Source organism: Sprattus sprattus, assembly GCF_963457725.1.
Source record: "Sprattus sprattus genome assembly, chromosome: 4".
Taxonomy (NCBI): domain Eukaryota; kingdom Metazoa; phylum Chordata; class Actinopteri; order Clupeiformes; family Clupeidae; genus Sprattus; species Sprattus sprattus.
Genome location: NC_137923.1, coordinates 44,498,794 through 44,516,109, shown reverse-complemented (window position 1 = coordinate 44,516,109; position 17,316 = coordinate 44,498,794). Strand labels below are relative to the sequence as shown.

Sequence of the window (17,316 nt, the reverse complement as noted above, 5' to 3'; positions counted from 1 at the left end):
TTTCCCTTAAAGAAACTCCAAATTACCAAAAGACCTCTATAAACTGCATTTTGTTTGTTGGTCTCACATGTTTGCAATACCTCCAAAGGAAAATCAAAGTCGGAGAGAATTTTATATTTTTTATTTTAAGACCAAAAACTGACTAAATCAAGGATATGTGTCATGCTGTGTTACTTCATGATGCAATTGAAATGTAATGTATAAAAGGTCCCATTATTGTTACACAGTGATTGGTTTATAAACAGTGATTTTCTACTTGTCATGGAATTTGGGAAGCTTGTCTCCAGGGATGACAACATGCTCGACTCCATCTTCTGTGATCACGACTAGGTGCACCACCCCACCGCTGACATTATCTCTACCTATGGCCAGAGCAATCGCTAAGGGGAGAGAGGAGAGAAAGTAATATTATTAAAACTATTATGTAATAATAATAATAATAAGCTGTTTATGCAATACTGTGGATAATGCTACCAGAAACCTATCAAGATATAAGCACCAATTCACGTCTGCTGTGAATACACTTAATCTACCATTGGTGGCGAACTGTAAGCACTCCTCACGGCTCATGTCTGGTTTGTACTTGGCATCAGCATAGCCATAGATATAGGTGCTCCCTGACCCTCCAATGGTGAAAGGTTGACAGAGCAGCATCCCACCCAGGGATACAGTGTACACCTGTGTGGCCAAATAGACAAAGAGTAGCAAAAGTTAAACTATATTCAAACAAACACAGTTTGTCCAATTATGTGGATTATGATGTCCAGCAGGGTCGGTATAATCCTCAATATATAATAACAGCTATGACTTCCAAGCACTAAGAATGAGCAGGTTAAAGTGACTTCCATTTTCATGAAACTATACTGTAAGTCATGCTGACTTTCTTAATCATAGCTGGACTGAGGATGGACTCACCTGAGGTCCGTTCTTCCTGTCCCAGCCTGCGGTGATGAAGCCTGCCTGAAGTTCCTCTCTTTTGTGGTAGCAGAGCTCCTTCATCACAGAAGCAGCAGCCTTCACAAGTGGAGGGGACTCCATCTGGATACTGCCACAAAGAGGGCAAGAGCAAGTTTAATTTAGCAATTTACTCTGATTGCATCTATTATTTCAGTTTTTCAAACCAGACTTTCTGACTGTAAAGCTAAATTGTCAGCCACTTTAGAGCCATGTGGGCAATACCAGTGTGAGTTTGTGAGTGATGTTTGAAGAAGTAAGTTAGTACAAACACCTTATTCTCTACCAGGGCTTTGAGCTAGACAGAGATCCAACTGCCTTTATATTAGTGTAATTGAAATCTAATGCAGGACCAGGTCACACACACATTTCCATATTGAGGACTTTTTAAAGAAGCCCCAAGAAGTTGAGAACATGGGTCAAGGTGGAAGGAACCAACCTGTGGAAAGATAGCTTGAACTTTGCCATTTTGGTAACAGCCTGTGCGTCTGCTAAGGAACCAGCAATACAGCAGAATATCCTATCGTGGACCTGAACGAGCTTGTTTATTGTTTTGGAAGATACATACGACCTGGAAGAAAGAAAAAAAAAACATTCAAACGTGTTTCAAGCTGTGTAGTTGATTATATGAAAAGGCTTACTTTGATTTAGGGCCTACCCTCCCATGGATGCCCTGGAGTCAGAGCCAATGATAACCCCTCCATTGAACCTAACAGCTAATATGGTAGTCTGAAAAGGAAAGAATTAAATAATCGGTTCAGTCATCTAGCCATTGATGATGCAAACGTTGAGCTGTCGTCGACTAGCTGAAAAGGAGCCAGCATTGCTATCCCAAGAACAGAGTAGGCTACCAATTAGGCTACAGCGGTAGTAAGCACTTTCGAACTCGACTTTCCGTGAAGGCAAAGGACCTAGAACAAAAACCAGAATGGGTGCATCCCTGGGACATGGACTATAATGGATTCAAAGTAAACAAAGTATATCACTCTAGTGATGTGAGAAAGTATAAACTCTTTTACAATGTTACTAGAGGCTGAATCAGTTTGAGCTCTGTTTAGGCAAAAATCAATGATAGAAAATAGGCAATTATTTGCAACTTGAAGAAGAATACAAATAAAAGTGGATATAGCCTACATAGGTCTACTTCACGGATACAAACATGTCATGAGCTGGCAAACTGGTATGAATGCGATGAGACGTCTTACTTCGAAAGTGAAAGTTAAGGTTTCTAATTAGTTTGTCTAGTTAAAACGCCACGTTGTACTGTTGAATCAAATTACATTAAAAAAACAAAACAATTAAAAGTTTGTAAAGATGAATGTAAAACAGGTTATCCTCTTCTTTATAGTATTTTATTTCACACGATGTTTCAACATGACAACACCATAGCATCGTAAACACACCATCACAACAGAATAATTCGTAAGAAAGTCTACTTACGCCGGTGCTGACACCTTTTATTCTCGAGTCCGAAATATTTCTGTCCATTTTAAGCGACCGAGTAAGACGAGCTAACACTCAAGATGTCAGACTCTTCATTCTAACTACTATCCGCTCTTTTCTCTGTTGGAAGGTACAGCGACCTCGCTTGATGTTAGAAAGCATTGCCTGTGTGGATTGATGTGCCAATCATTCGGAACGGGGAAATTCGCTTTGCAACATGGCTCTGTCTTACGTTCTTGAAACACCTGTATCAGGTTTTAATTTTGAAAACTCGACGAGGTGGGTGAGCTTGTCTTTTCTTTGACATTTTCTACATTACATTCTTTAGTATTATTTAGCTAAACTTTAGCCAACCGTGATTGTACCAAAAACTGTTTAAAATCAAAAGTGAAAGTAACCGATATTTTGAGATTTTCGTAGAAACAAATATGCCAGTTTGTTTAATTTCTGACCGAACTTATGTCTTTGCATGTGTTATCATATTTTTGTGATGGCATGTCGTTTGTTTGTCAGTGGATACACATGTATGTGCTTTTGAAACATGGTCCGATTGGTTGTCTCATCCTCAGAGATGCTAGGTTAGAGAGTTTCCTTGGGGATATGAAGGTCAAGGCACCTAGACCGCTCAAAACAGGAACTACCATAGCTGGAGTTGTTTGTAAGGTATCCAAATACATAAAATAAGTAAAGATTGAAAGGAATGTTTAACATTTACCGTAGTTGTCACATATAAATTCTGAAGGCAACAGTGGTATTTCTCTCTGTTTCTTCACAGGATGGTGTGGTCCTAGGAGCAGACACCAGAGCCACTTCAAGTGAGGTGGTGGCAGATAAGATGTGTGCAAAGATCCACTATATTGCTCCAAACATATAGTGAGTACACATACGTGATCACACAATAGGCAGAAATGCTTGCTCACAATAGGCATATGTAAACCAACAAACTCCACCCATTCTTTAAAGCCAGAATCAAGAATAGATAGCCTATTCTATGTTATATTATAAATGTATGTATAACTATGTTTAACTCTGTTATTTTTGTAATGCCTGGGCATGTTCTTTCTTGGTGTAGTTGCTGTGGTGCAGGCACAGCTGCAGACACAGAAAAAACCACAGACCTGCTCTCCTCAAACCTCACCATCTTCTCCATGAACAGCGGCAGGAACCCACGCCTCGTCATGGCTGCTAACATCCTACAGGAGATGCTCTTCAGGTGTGTGAGCATGGGGCAATTTTGTATGGTGGTTTTATAGAAATCTGAAAGTATCATCATGGATAACATGACACCATCATTATATTATTGAGATAACCCATTCCTTTGAGTTATTACTTGATCAGCTGGGCCAGTTAGTTAGGATGCTGGTTAAAATGTATTTAACTGTAGTATACAGGGCTGAAGCTACTTTCACAATGACTTAAGTTTATATCACCTTGTTATATATTTCTATTCTAGAGGAGCCTCAAATAAACCACCCAACAACATACTCAATGCCTACATTTATCTTTTAGGTACAAGGGCCAGATTGGGGCCCATCTGATCCTTGGAGGAGTAGACTGCACAGGGAGTCACCTCTATATTGTTGGGCCCTATGGAGACCTGGATAAAGTGCCTTATTTGGCCATGGGTGGGTATGGAAGTCAGGGGAAATGAAAACTGCCTGCCTTCCAATGTTAGTTTGTTGCTAATTTACATGAACGCCATTGTGGACTTTGTCTATGTAGGGTCCGGAGACCTTGCTGCTATGGGAATAATGGAAGACAGGTTCAAACCTAATATGGAGGTATGTGATCATTCAAGACAGATATATTTTAATCAATAATTACAGCATTTGAATGCAGGTCAGTCTAATGGCGCTTATGACACATGTCTAACCCTTAGACGGAGGATGCTAAGATCTTGGTGCGTGATGCCATCCATGCTGGCATAATGAGTGACCTCGGCTCAGGCAACAATATAGACATTTGTGTCATTACCGGAGAGGGTGTGGACTACATAAGGCCTTACCAAGAATCAGAATATAAAGACATGAGGTGAGTATTGCCTGTTACAAGTGCTGTTTTGGTCAGTCATGTTTGAAGTAAATATGTGTACACCATTAATTCACCTAAGAGACCTTCCCCCCTACTTTCTAATCTTCTTTGTGCTTTTTTTAGGCAAAGAAAATACAAGTACAAGCCAGGCACAACTGCTGTTTTAGGGAAGAGTGTGATTCCCCTTGAAATGCAGCTTGTTGAGGAGATCGTACAGCAGATGGACACAGCTTAATCTGCCGTCTATTTACATTATACTGTATGAAAACGTAAAATACTTTGTCATCTCAAACATCAGAATGCATCATGTCTGTTGACTTCGACTGCACAATATCCATTTAATTTAAAACAAAAAATATATATATTTCACCAAATCATCAGTTTTGGAGTGCCATAGGAACACCAGGCAACCTGTTTTTTAAGCCATGAAATGTATTATGCAAATATGCTGTGGCATTTAAGATGTTTTTCACGAAAATGAACAGGTCAGCATTAATTTGCATGTATGAAAAATCATGTTTTGGTGAATGCACTACAACAACAGAATGCAGTGCATCTGACAGGCACTTTCCCCCTGGAATTCCAATAGTTCAAAATTAAAAGTTTGAAAATGAATGCTGATTGTGTATTCTTTTTCTGTCTAGCCCATTATAGAAAACGATATGTTCTAGACAAACAGAAGAACAGCCCAACCATCTGAGAATTTCCAATTAGGCTTACTAGCGTGCATTACAATCAGATAATAATATAAATGCGTGTTTAGATAATCATAATTTCCCAAAAAGGAAAGCTTCATCCAAGTTTTCCTACATAAACTGTGAGGAAAATGTTTTGCTCATGGTCGTCTGTGTAAAACAGACCATGGCTTTGGACAAAAGCGTCTGCTAAATGTAAATGGCTTACAAAATCAGGTGAGAGAAACATACTGGCAAACCTGAAAACGTGAAGTCTACCCTTAAACAGATGACGCGAAGAACTTGACACTATCATTGGTCTAAAGAGCGATGGCGCGTTGAAAAAAATATTTTAACATATTTTTTGAAATTAAGTTTTCAGACCCTGTTTCATCAAATATAATAAGGTGATGTTGTCATTTGACCTTACACTGTAACTTTAATGACGTATTTTAAGTCCGACTAGTACATTTCCCAAACCGAAATTCACCTTTCCTACAGGCAACGACAGACTATAATCGAAAGCACCTATTCCTTTGCGCTTCTAAATCAGGAAAATACTATATTTTTTCTACAGTAGTAGTATGACTTTAATACGGAGCCCCTAAAGGGACATGGAGGGAAACATTTTTTTTGCGAGATCTCGCAAAAACTATTGCGAGCTCTCGCAAAGTTCTGTCCTACTTCAGTAAACCGAAAGTAAAACAGACACACAGCGTTGCCATCATCAATGCAGTGTGCTCTGTTGTGGGACCGTAGTTGCAACCATGGAAGAGGATTCCCAAAAGAGGACATAAGACGAATGAGACACATCAATTTGTGTAGCCTGTCCTGCGGGTGAGCCTCAGTCCGGCGATCCACCTCTTAAGGTGTCTGAGGCTTATGCGGTAACCATGCCTCATGTCTAAGGCCGACTGAATGTCATCGTATTTGAGCCCCATCCCAAAATAAAGTGCTATGTGTCTATCCATCACTTTTATCAAACAAACGTACGTCAGTGCTCTACCATTATGGTCCCACAATAGAGCACAATGCATGGATGATGGCTACGCTGTGTGTCTGTTTTACTTTCGGTTTACTGAAGTAGGACAGAACTTTGCGAGATCTCGCAATAGTTTTTGCGAGAGCTCGCAATACTTTTTGCAAGATCTTGCAATAGTTTTGCGAGATCTCTCAATAGTTTTGCGAGATCTCGCAAAAAAAAAATGTTTCCCTCCATGTCCCTTTAGGGGCTCCGTACTTTAATGTATCTTTCAGTTATCTGGGCCCAGTTTCCCGAACGCGCACTTAGCCTAAAAAGCACTTGAAATCGCTCGTAAGAGGATTCCTACGTTGCAGACGGGTTTCCCAACGCCACACTTAAGTGTATCTTTCGTTGAGAGGAATTCTACGTGTGGTCAGGACCAGTAGTAACTTCACACTTAGCGATTTAATCCACCAGGGGCGTCGTTCGACCGTCGTTCGGAAGAAAGGGGAATTAAAAAAAAAAACATGGCTACTTGAAGCGAGGAATATTTTTACATTAATAAAGCTATCTACACAACTTTTTATATGTTTATAATGACTCGGTTTGATCGGAAATGTGCTACGCGACCAATGCAGAGTATGCAGGTCTTTACTGAAGCTTTCAAACAGTAGTTTGATGGCACATTTAGCGCTTATGCCACCACTCCATTGGCTTATATGGTAGCTTTATAGCTAGGTGGTTGTTTCGTGCCCTACACAGTTGTATACATATATATTTGCACGATGTATATTTTGCAACGATGTTTCTGTGTATAGCACATCATGAGAATGTCATTGTTTCACCTGCCTATTCCCATCAAAATAGAAAAAAAGAATATTGAGTATTTGAAAATAAAGATTAGGCTATACAAAACTAGTGCAGTGCCCGTAGGAATTATGCATTCTGTAGTGTAAGCAGACGTAGAGCTGTTGGGTAGTGTAATGGCAAGACATATTTGCACTCCATATAGGTACAGGTTACACTGAAGTATTATTGTGATGCATGTTTCCTTTTCATTAAGAAATGTGTTAATGGTAGCCTTTTTGAATTTGTTACCAACAAATAAAGTTTGAGATTATGCAGTTGAATATAGATGTCAACGTTGCTGTCTAAACTATAAACTAAATGTCATGAAGAAAGAAAGAAATAATTTAAAATGAAGTTATGGTTGAAATAGGATCACTTCTTTATTGTAAGGGTAAGTGTAGGGTAAGAATGGGCATGCAGTTGGACTCAAATGTAGGTTAATTTTATTGAATGTATGTAGCCTACTGTACTGTATGACTTAGATGATGGTAGCTTTGACAGCCCACTCTCAGACAGATGTAATAAATGTCCTTACAATGGGAACACAGTTTAACTCTGCTGGAAATGGCGTTACTATCCCCGCCCCGAATTCAGTGCGCAGTGTACGTTCGATGCACGCATAGGCTAGCTACTTAAGAACTCGTGCACGTCGCGCTCGTGCACCTGACTTTAAGTTGATGGTTGGGAAACCCTCGTAAGTAGAAAGAGTTCGGCCGTCAACGATGTCGCGAAAATCCACGTAGAACGTTAAGATACATCGTTATCGGGAAACGAGGCCCTGATCTTTTATATATTCCGGTTTGAATTGTATTACGGTATGACACTTCTTGAAGTTAGTGGATTCAAGTCTCAATCGAAGGTAAGTGCCTGTTTTCGGAACTGGGCCTCGTTTCCCGATAACGACGTATCTTAACCATAGGCATGTATACGTAGGCTATACATGTCTATGATCTTAACGGCCTACGTGGACTTTCGCGACATCGTACACTAAGTAACACTTTCTATTTACGTGCGTTTCCCAACCATCAACTTAAAGTCAGGTGCACGAGCGCAACGTGCACGAGTTCTTAAGTAGCTCTTAGGAGCTGTTTACGTCAGGTTAACCTGTTTACGTTAATTGCTGTGAAATTAGCTAGCCTATGCGTGCATCGAACGTGCAATGTGCACTGAATTCGGGGCGGGGATAGTAACGCCATCTCCAGCAGAGTAGCCTATTTAAACTGTGTTCCCATTGTAAGGACATTTATTACGATCTGTCTGAGAGTGGGCTGTCAAAGCTAGCATCATCGAAGTCATACAGTACAGTAGGCTACATACATTCAATAAAATTAACCTACATTTGAGTCCAACTGCATGACCATTCTTACCCTAACAATAAAGAAGTGATCCTATTTCAACCATAACTTCATTTTAAATAATGTCTTTCTTTATGACATTTAGTTTATAGTTTAGACAGCAACGTTGACATCTACAGTATATTCAACTGCATCCACTACATAATCTCAAACTTTATTTGTTGGTAACTCTCCAAAAAGGCTACCATTAACACATTTCTTAATGAAAAGGAAACATGCATCACAATAATACTTCAGTGTAACCTGTACCTATGTGGAGTGCAAATATGTCTTGCCATTACACTACCCAACAGCCCTACGTCTGCTAACACTACAGAATGCATAATTCCTACGGGCACTGCACTAGTTTTGTATAGCCTAATCTTTATTTTCAAATACTCAATATTCTTTATTTCTATTTTGATGGGAATAGGCAGGTGAAACAATGATATTCTCATGATGTGCTATACACAGAAACATCGTTTGGATTTCTTCTACAATAGGCCGAACGACACCCCTGGATAAGGTGTCGAGGGGTTTGAAGCGTACGTCATGCGTGACTGTATGAGCTATGAAACTAGCGATTTAAAAAAAGTTTCAATGAAGAACATTGCAAATATATATGTATACAACCATCTAGCTAGAAAGCTACCATATAAGCCAATGGAGTGGTGGCATAAGCGCTAATTGTGCCATAAAACTACTGTTTCAAAGCTTCAGTTAAGACCTACATACTCTCCATTGGTCGCGTAGCACATTTCAGATCAAACCGAATCATTATAAACATATAAAAAGTTGTGTAGATAGCTTTATTAATGTAAAATATTCCTCGCTTCAAGTAGCCATGTTTTTTTTTTAAATTCCCCTTTCTTCCGAACGACGGTCGAACGACGCCCCTGGTGGATTAAATCGCTAAGTGTGAAGTTACTACTGGTCCTGACCACACGTAGAATTCTTCTCAACGAAAGATACACTTAAGCTAAGTGCGTCGTTGGGAAACCCGTCTGCAACGTAGGATTCCTCTTACGAACGATTTCAAGTGCTTTTTAGGCTAAGTGCGCGTTCGGGAAACGAGGCCCTGAACCGTTGCAACACAGAACAAAGCAGAACATTTACCTTTTGCTTCGAAATGTCAAGAATTTGCCATGACTCATGGGAATAGATGTGAGTAATTTCAAAGAAAGTATGAGTGGTAAATAGGATAAAATGCAAATGTAATTTCCCATCTCAGTTCAATTGGTTTAAAATAATCCACTAAAATAAAAGAAGGGCAGTGATTGTACAGTGAGTTTAAGTGTGTGAATCGTAAATCACTCTTGTGTTGTCGGTAAACTACCTACATTGTGGTGCTGCTGCTGCTGTGATAAAAAATAGAGAGATTGATTGACAGGTCCGCACAAACGCACAGTCACACTGGAAACAGGGCTCTTGACGCTGAGATTTGTATTATTCCTCTATGCATTGTGAAAGCGTTTACTCTACAGCCCGTTGAAGGCATGCAGTGGTGAAAACAGGATTTCTGAAGACACACAAAAATGTGTTATTCTCTGTTGCAGTGCATTTTTTGTTTCTTGATTCTCTTTCATAACGTTTGCAACGCTGCATTTGTTTGCATTTTTACTTCTCTGTAAAATGTATCAAGTAATCAGAGGGATTGGCAACAAAACAAAACTAGTCAGTGCACTCATATTGTTTTATAGTGCAAATTGCACTTGGTGTGATGGATGAATCAAAGCAGTTGATATTTGAGCTGCAAATATGTTTAGCTTCATCACATGACCAAAAGAATGGTATCACATTTTTATCACACATTATTTCAGTAGTTATCACTTTTGGTAGCATCAGAGGATGTCAACAAGGTCATAGAGATAAACCTTTACCTTCTGGGGAGCATGTCTGGCAGCGCTGCAGACTGTCAGTACTGGGAGAGGCTCCTGCCCAAAGAGTGCAGGTCTGTTCCACCCTGTTTGGCATGCTGTGCTCCTGAACAATCTGCACAGACACCTGGGATATTCATCCTCCATCTGTTTTAAGCTGTGTCAGGGCATCTCTTTATTCATTCTTTCATCAGGCGTGTCCACAAGGGTGGGGTTGGACAGGCCAGAGTGGTGTACATTTACTGAAGTTTGAGGCCTTGGTCTTGGTTGGATGTGTGAAAAAGATTATGCTATGAAAAGTTTCGTTTTCTTCAATATCAGTCAAATGACAACACTGAACATCAAGAGCATCTTTGACGAATGTAACTACTTTTGTTCAAACTATTTGATCAAAATAAAACTATATAAAAGGAAACAAAAATCAATGTTTGTGGGTTTATTCTTGCTTCTTATGCACGCATGTTAAAATATTGCTGTTGTTTGACTTTAAAGTGTACCACATGCAGGAAAATGGCTGGATTAAGGTGTGCTAGAAGGACGTATCAGAGCTCTCTCATCGCTTCAGGAAGAGGATGTATTGCATTATGTATTTTCCTTAGCAGGAATTGAACAAAAGAGAGGTCCATATAGTCAAGTACATATTTTAATGATTGGTGATGATGGATGCTCTGTAAAATGATCATGATTTGGGTTGAGATGCAGGGGTCTGAATACTACAAACCTCAAGGGGGTTAAGACTGACCAAGTCTTTGTTAAATTAAACCACTATTGCATCACACCAGATCTTAATGATCTTGTTATTTTTAGGTCTATATAGTTTTATTTGTAGAATGTATGATTCCATCTACAGTACACCTCAAGTATTTTGTGTCTTTTAATTACTTAAATCAAATACCCTTTCAGAATTGTATTGCATGAGGCAGAAGAGTGACAATAAGTAGTAATCTTAGAATTGTGCTGTTATGTATTAATCACACATAGTACATATTTATCAATCCATCTACAGTACACTTCAAGTATTTAATGTCTTTTAATAATTTTAAATTAAATCTAGGAATCAAGCAGCCATTTCAGAATTAGTTAAATCACTCATTTAATTAATATTTACACAGTGTGAGTGTGTGTGTGTGTGTGAGGTCTTTTTATTACATTAGGCAGAAGAGGGAGAAGTGGACATGTAGTATTCTTAGGATTGTGCTGTTAATCATCAGGATAGGCCTACTCTTAAAGGTCTGCAGAGTGAGGATGATAACAGGACATCATTTGGCCAATCACAATCAAGCTTAATGACAGCATCATCATGGATAAAGGCAAATTTTCGCCGAAGAAGACCTGCATTACTTTGGAGGTAAGTCTCAATATCTGTCAATGACATACTATGCTCTGTAATTACAGTGCATGAAATGCCCTGTATTGTTATTCCTAGGCTTCTTCTTCTTCTTATTACAGTGCATGAAATGCCCTGTATTGTTATTCCTAGGCTTCTTCTTCTTCTTCTTCTTCTTCTTCTTATTCTTGTTACCTTTTTCTGCGATTAATTCAGCCCGAACCGCTTAACGTAGAAACTTCATTCAAACTTTGACGCGTAGGTCTTGTAAACGACACTTATGCTATGTATTTTTCACTTTTCTAAACTTTATACTTTTTAAGATATTAAAGAAAAACAAATATAAATTTCTCCCATTGACTTACATTGGGCCATTATGACATCATAATAGGGTCTTTAAACTGGCTTGCACCTGTGCTTCACTGACAGCTGCACCAAATCAAAGGAACCTCTACTCTCTCTGTCCCTCTCAATTTAACTGTAACTAGGAACATTAAGACACCATCCATTCTCTACTTTTTTTTCTCTCCATCTCTCCATCTTTCTCTCTCAGTCAACTTTCTCTCACACTCAATCTCTCTTCTTCACTCCATTTTTATCTCCTTTTTTCAATATTTTCACTCTCTCTTTATCTCTTCATCCAGAGCCACTCTTGTTCACTCTTCTTTCCTTCTTCCACTCTTCTTTCCTTTCTTATTTTCTTCTTTCACTCTTCTTTCCTTTGTTCTTTCCTTCTTTCACTCTTCTTTCTTTTCTTATTTCCTTCTTCCACTCTTCTTTCCTTCCTTCACTCTTCTTTCCTTTCTTCTTTCATTATTTCACTCTTCTTTCTTTTCTTCTTTCCTTCTTCCACTCTTCTTTCTTTTCTTCTTTCCTTCTTTCACTCTTCTTTCCTTCTTCCGCTCTTCTTTCCTTTTGTCTTTCCTTCTTCCACTCTTCTTTCCTTTCTTCTTTCCTTCTTTCACTCTTCTTTCTTTTCTTCTTCCTTTCTTAACCTTTGCATTTCATGCACTGGTATTTCCTTCAGGAAATGCATTTTCTAGTTATTATTATTATTACAGTGCATGAAATGCCCTGTATTGTTATTCCTAGGCTTCTTCTTCTTCTTCTTCTTCTTCTTGTTACCTTTTTCTGCGATTAATTCAGCCCGAACCGCTTAATGTAGAAACTTCATTCAAACTTAGTCACGTAGGTCTTGTAAACGACACTTATGCTATGTATTTTTCACTTTTCTAAACTTTATACTTTTTAAGATATTAAAGAAAAACGAATATAAATTTCTCCCATTGACTTACATTGGGCCATTATGACATCATAATAGGGTCTTAAACTGGCTTGCACCTGTGCTTTACTGACAGCTGCGCCAAATCAAAGGAACCTCTTCTCTCTCTGTCCCTCTCAATTTAACTGTAACTAGGAACATTAAGACACCATCCATTCTCAATTTTTTTTTCTCTCCATATCTCCATCTTTCTCTCTCAGTCTACTTTCTCTCACACTCAATCTCTCTTCTTCACTCCATTTTTATCTCCTTTTTTCAATATTTTCACTCTCTTTTTGTCTTTCACTCTTCTTTCCTTTCTTCACTCTCCGTTCTTCTTTCCTTCTTTCACTCTTCTTTCCTTTTCTTCTTTCCTTCTTCAACTATTATTTCCTTCTTTCACTCTTCTTTCTTTTCTTCTTCCACTCTTCTTTCCTTCATCCTCTCTTCTCTCCTTTCTTCACTCTTCTATCCTTTCTTCTTTCCTTCTTCCACTGTTCTTTCCTTTCTTCTTTCCTTCTTTCACTCTTCTTTCTTTTCTTCTTTCTTTCCTAACTTTTGCATTTTCTAAACTTTATAGTTTTTAAGTTATTAACCCTTTGTTGCCAGCACCTAAAATGAATGTATGGAGTACAACACAGCACACAGTTTTTTCATTTTTAAAATATATTTGTTTATTAAAAATAGCATTTATGCAAATTTGCATAAATTATGTACAACTTCTCATCTGAAGAGCAAAGTATACATTTTTATTAAAAAATTTCAACGTCAAATCAAAGCATAATCAATCAGCCATATCACTCTAAAATTTCAGCTTGATCTGAGCAAAACCTCAAATGTTACAGCCCAATATCTGGCGTCCTCCACATTATGTACATTTCAAAATTCCAGTATAATTCTGTGTGATCAAATATGGGAGATTGCGTTACCCCACACATAGATTTGAACCTGGATCTACAGGGTGCCAACATGCACTCTGACTGCCATACCAATGAGCCAGGCTCCATAGTGTGGCAGTCAGAGCACTATACTCATCTGTAGTGCAGCACTCCGTCACACTGCCCTCCACTTCAGGAAGTGCACCCTTGCGCTTCATGCACATAGGCATTCCTCGCGCATCCACCAAGAGTACTTCTCCCATCAAGAGTGCCCCCCCACCCCCATACACACACAGACATGTGCTTTACCCATCTACGGGGCCCCTAACACAGGTGTCAACCTACCTGGGGGTCCCTCATACAGTTTTACGGCCACGCCTCAGATGACCTCACGGGAAGCCATCCCACATCTGACATAATTTGTAGCAAACAGAGAGCATAGTCAACTCCCCTGGCCTGGCTACAGGGTGCCAAACATTCACCCTCAAATCCCTTATGGCCATGTTACATGTAGTAGACCCCAGTGCTTAGGATGGAAATGATAAGCTCAGAGAAGTCAGAACTTTCCTTGACCATTTCAAAGAGCGCTGCAAAGCTCTGCATCAGCCCTTTCAAAATGTGTCCATTGAAAGAGAAAGCCCAGATCTGGAATTTGTCAATATATTAAAAGGTCCAACTATCCTGGCTTGTAGGCCTCTTGACCCATTCCCTCTTGGTCTCACACCTCTCCCTCTCGCTGGTCTTGGGTTGGTTGGCGGGTTTTCAGGAGCACCATCATCGCTGCTCTCCTCGTGGCTAATATTCCATTACCTTTATCACCAGCTTAGAAGCTGAAAATCAATTCAGATCAGAAAAAGGAACAGTTCATTTTTCTATTCTTCATTTACACACACACACATAAATATATACAAGTTATTATTAATTATTGTACAGGGCTGAAATAACAAGCACACAAAACCTTGAGGTCTCAAATCAACAACGAAATATTGACAGAACTACACTAAAACCATAAGTAAGTCACATTTTTTTCATGAATTAGGTAAGAAAAACATCTTGAAAGGAAAAGAAATACTCCTTTATCTTTTCTTCTAAATGCCTTGTTAGTCCCTGCTTGCTTATGCCTTTCAAATGCTAAAATGTAAACCCAGTAACATGTTGTTCACAATGTGCGTTTGCGTCAGCGGTACTTTGCGGTAAACGAAACATGTGAATGTTCGCCCTCACATATGTCTTATAAATCTAGCCAAATTGATAGCCGAACACAATACTAAATACAAAGGTTTGATAAAGTTCATCATTTACTCCGAGAAACAAATGAGGAAAGCTAGCATGCATTTCAGTGACTACTTGTTTGGTGTGTGTATGATGAAACGTACCTTGTGATAGAAACGCAGTCGGAGTACTTTTCTCCGGCGGTTTCTCCTTCCAATCCTCGGTAAAAATTCAAACTTTTTCTCCACTAGGAATCCATCCAGGACCACTGTGTACATTAGTTTCTTGGCCACTCATCATTCATTAGAAATGCTGTCTCTTCTTGTGCTGAAAATCGCTGTTTCTCTCTGAGGTGTCGCATACTCGCGGACGCCATGTTTGTTTTTTCTAACCTCAGTCACGTCACTCGCGTAGCTTGATTTGACGAGCTCTGTGGGACTAGCCAATCAATAAAATGGATTTTAAATGCATGCAATATGATTGGATGGGTCTTGAGGTTTTGTAAAAAAAAAATGTTTTGCAAAAATATGTTATTTTCCGTTGTCATGGCACCAAAACGTCATCGTTCGAATAAGAACGATATTAACACGGAGCGGCACCAAGAAAAACGAATCTAAATTTTCCCATTGACTTACATTGGGCCATTATGACATCATAATAGGGTAATTAAACTGGCTTGCACCTGTGCTTCACTACTCAGTGTGGACACATGCGTCCAATTTCCGATTTCAGTCCGATTTAAATTGGATATTGGACACATGTGACTCCCCAGAACTAGATTCATTGTGTCCAACTTGAGTCCGACTGGACTCCGATGTAAACCCCCAGACACACGATTCGATTCCGCTGGTAATTGGACTGGGCGCGCATGTGTCTCTCGTATCTGATTCAAATTGGACAACAACAACTTTTGCACGTGCTTGAGATCGTGCCCACAGACATATACATGCATCATATATAATGTATATGATATGATAAACGCTGCTAGACGCTCAGTTCTTGTGCTCCCTCTCATTCACGTTGAAATACTGAAAGCGAAAGTGAAACTTAGAAACTTGAACGCAACTGTTTGGGACAGAACGCGCTAATTCAGTGAACAAATATTTTCTTATTACTTTTCCACCCGTTGTTAGTCATGTAATCCATTCATATCGATGTGAATCAATCAATACTAATACAACTTTAACTGTGGTGTGTTTTTGTTTCATTTCACAACGTATTTACTGTATAATCAACGGTTTTGTTTCATTTCACAACGTATTTACTGTATAATCAACGGTAGCAGATGTAAACATTCCGCATTTGATTTGAACTGATCTAGTTTTGTCACTTCCATGTGCTTTGAGATAGAGCAGTTAACCCCCCATGGAGACCCCATGGAGAGAATCGGATAGGATCGGAGTGCTGCCATCATGTGCCCGCACTGACTGACACCTGCGGCAAGCCTCAAAGGGTCCTCTTCTCTCTGTACCTCTCCATTCAACTGTATTACTAGGAATATTAATAGACACCTTCCATACTCTACTTTTTTTTCTCTCTATCACTCTCACTCTACTTTCTCTCACACTCCATCTCTCTGCTTCACTCTTTTTTTCTCCTTCTTTCAATATTTTCACTCTCTCTTTACTGTCTTTATCCAGAGCCACTCTTGTTCACTCTTCTTTCCTTACTTTGTTTCTTCCTCTCTTCTTTCCTTTCTTCTTTCCTTCTTTCTACTCTTCTTTACTTTCTTCTTTCCTTCTTCCACTCTTCTTTCCTTTCTTCTTCCCTTCTTCCACTCTTCTTACCTTTTTCTTTTCTTCTTTCCTTCTTTCACTCTTCTTTCTTTTCTTCTTATCTTCTTCGGTTCTTCTTCCCTTCTTCCACTTTTCTTTCCTTCTTCCACTCTTCTTTCCTTCTTCCACTCACACACTTGTTCTCTCTTCTCTCCTCTCTTCTTTCTTAATTCCACTCTTCCTTCCTTTCTTTTTTCCTTTCTTCCACTCTTCTTTCCTTCTTCCACTCTTCTTTCCTTTCTTTTTCCCTTCTTCCACTCTTCTTTCCTTCTTCCACTCTTTCCTTCTTTTACTCTTCTTTCCTTTCTTCTTTCCTTCTTTCACTCTTCTTTCTTTTCTTCTTTCTTTCTTCCACTCTTCTTCCCTCTTCTTTCCTTCTTCCACTCTTCTTTCCTTCTTTCACCCTTCTTTCCTTCTTCCACCCTTCTTTCACTCTTCTTTCTTTTATTCTTTCCTTTCTTCACTCTTCTTTCTTTTCTTCTTTCCTTCTTCCACTCTTCTTTCCTTTCTTCTTTCCTTCTTTCAGTCTTCTTTCCTTCATTCACTCTTTCCTTTTTTTTCTTCTTTCCTTCTTCCACTCTTCTTTCCTTTCTTCACTCTTCTTTCTTTTCTTCTTTCCTTCTTCCACTCTTCTTTCCTTTCTTCTTACCTTCTTTCAGCCTTCTTTCCTTTCTTCCAGTCTTCTTTCCTTCTTTCCCTCTTCTTTCTTTTCTTCTCCCACTCTTTCCTTTCTTTTC

General features: G+C 39.1%; 2 protein-coding genes across 2 annotated transcripts; one reads left to right on the top strand and one right to left on the bottom strand.

Annotated features, from left to right (window-relative positions):
• Window positions 1–252: 252 nt before the first annotated feature.
• On the bottom strand, window positions 253–2,498 carry psmb12 (proteasome 20S subunit beta 12; the record flags this gene model as incomplete). The annotated part of the gene is made up of 6 exons (XM_080836864.1): window positions 2,395–2,498; window positions 1,613–1,683; window positions 1,394–1,525; window positions 916–1,045; window positions 534–678; window positions 253–380 (listed from the first exon to the last, which is right to left on the bottom strand). Exons 1-6 carry the CDS (start codon window positions 2,440–2,442, stop codon window positions 253–255), a joined length of 654 nt encoding a protein of 217 aa, XP_080692990.1. The 5' UTR covers window positions 2,443–2,498.
• A 116-nt stretch (window positions 2,499–2,614) lies between these two features.
• psmb13a (proteasome 20S subunit beta 13a) lies at window positions 2,615–4,792 on the top strand (the record flags this gene model as incomplete). Its single annotated transcript, XM_080837511.1, has 8 exons — window positions 2,615–2,676; window positions 2,967–3,060; window positions 3,173–3,270; window positions 3,470–3,610; window positions 3,907–4,022; window positions 4,120–4,178; window positions 4,277–4,428; window positions 4,552–4,792. The coding sequence occupies 8 exons, from the start codon at window positions 2,615–2,617 to the stop codon at window positions 4,661–4,663; spliced, it is 834 nt and encodes a 277-aa protein (XP_080693637.1). The 3' UTR covers window positions 4,664–4,792.
• Window positions 4,793–17,316: the final 12,524 nt, after the last annotated feature.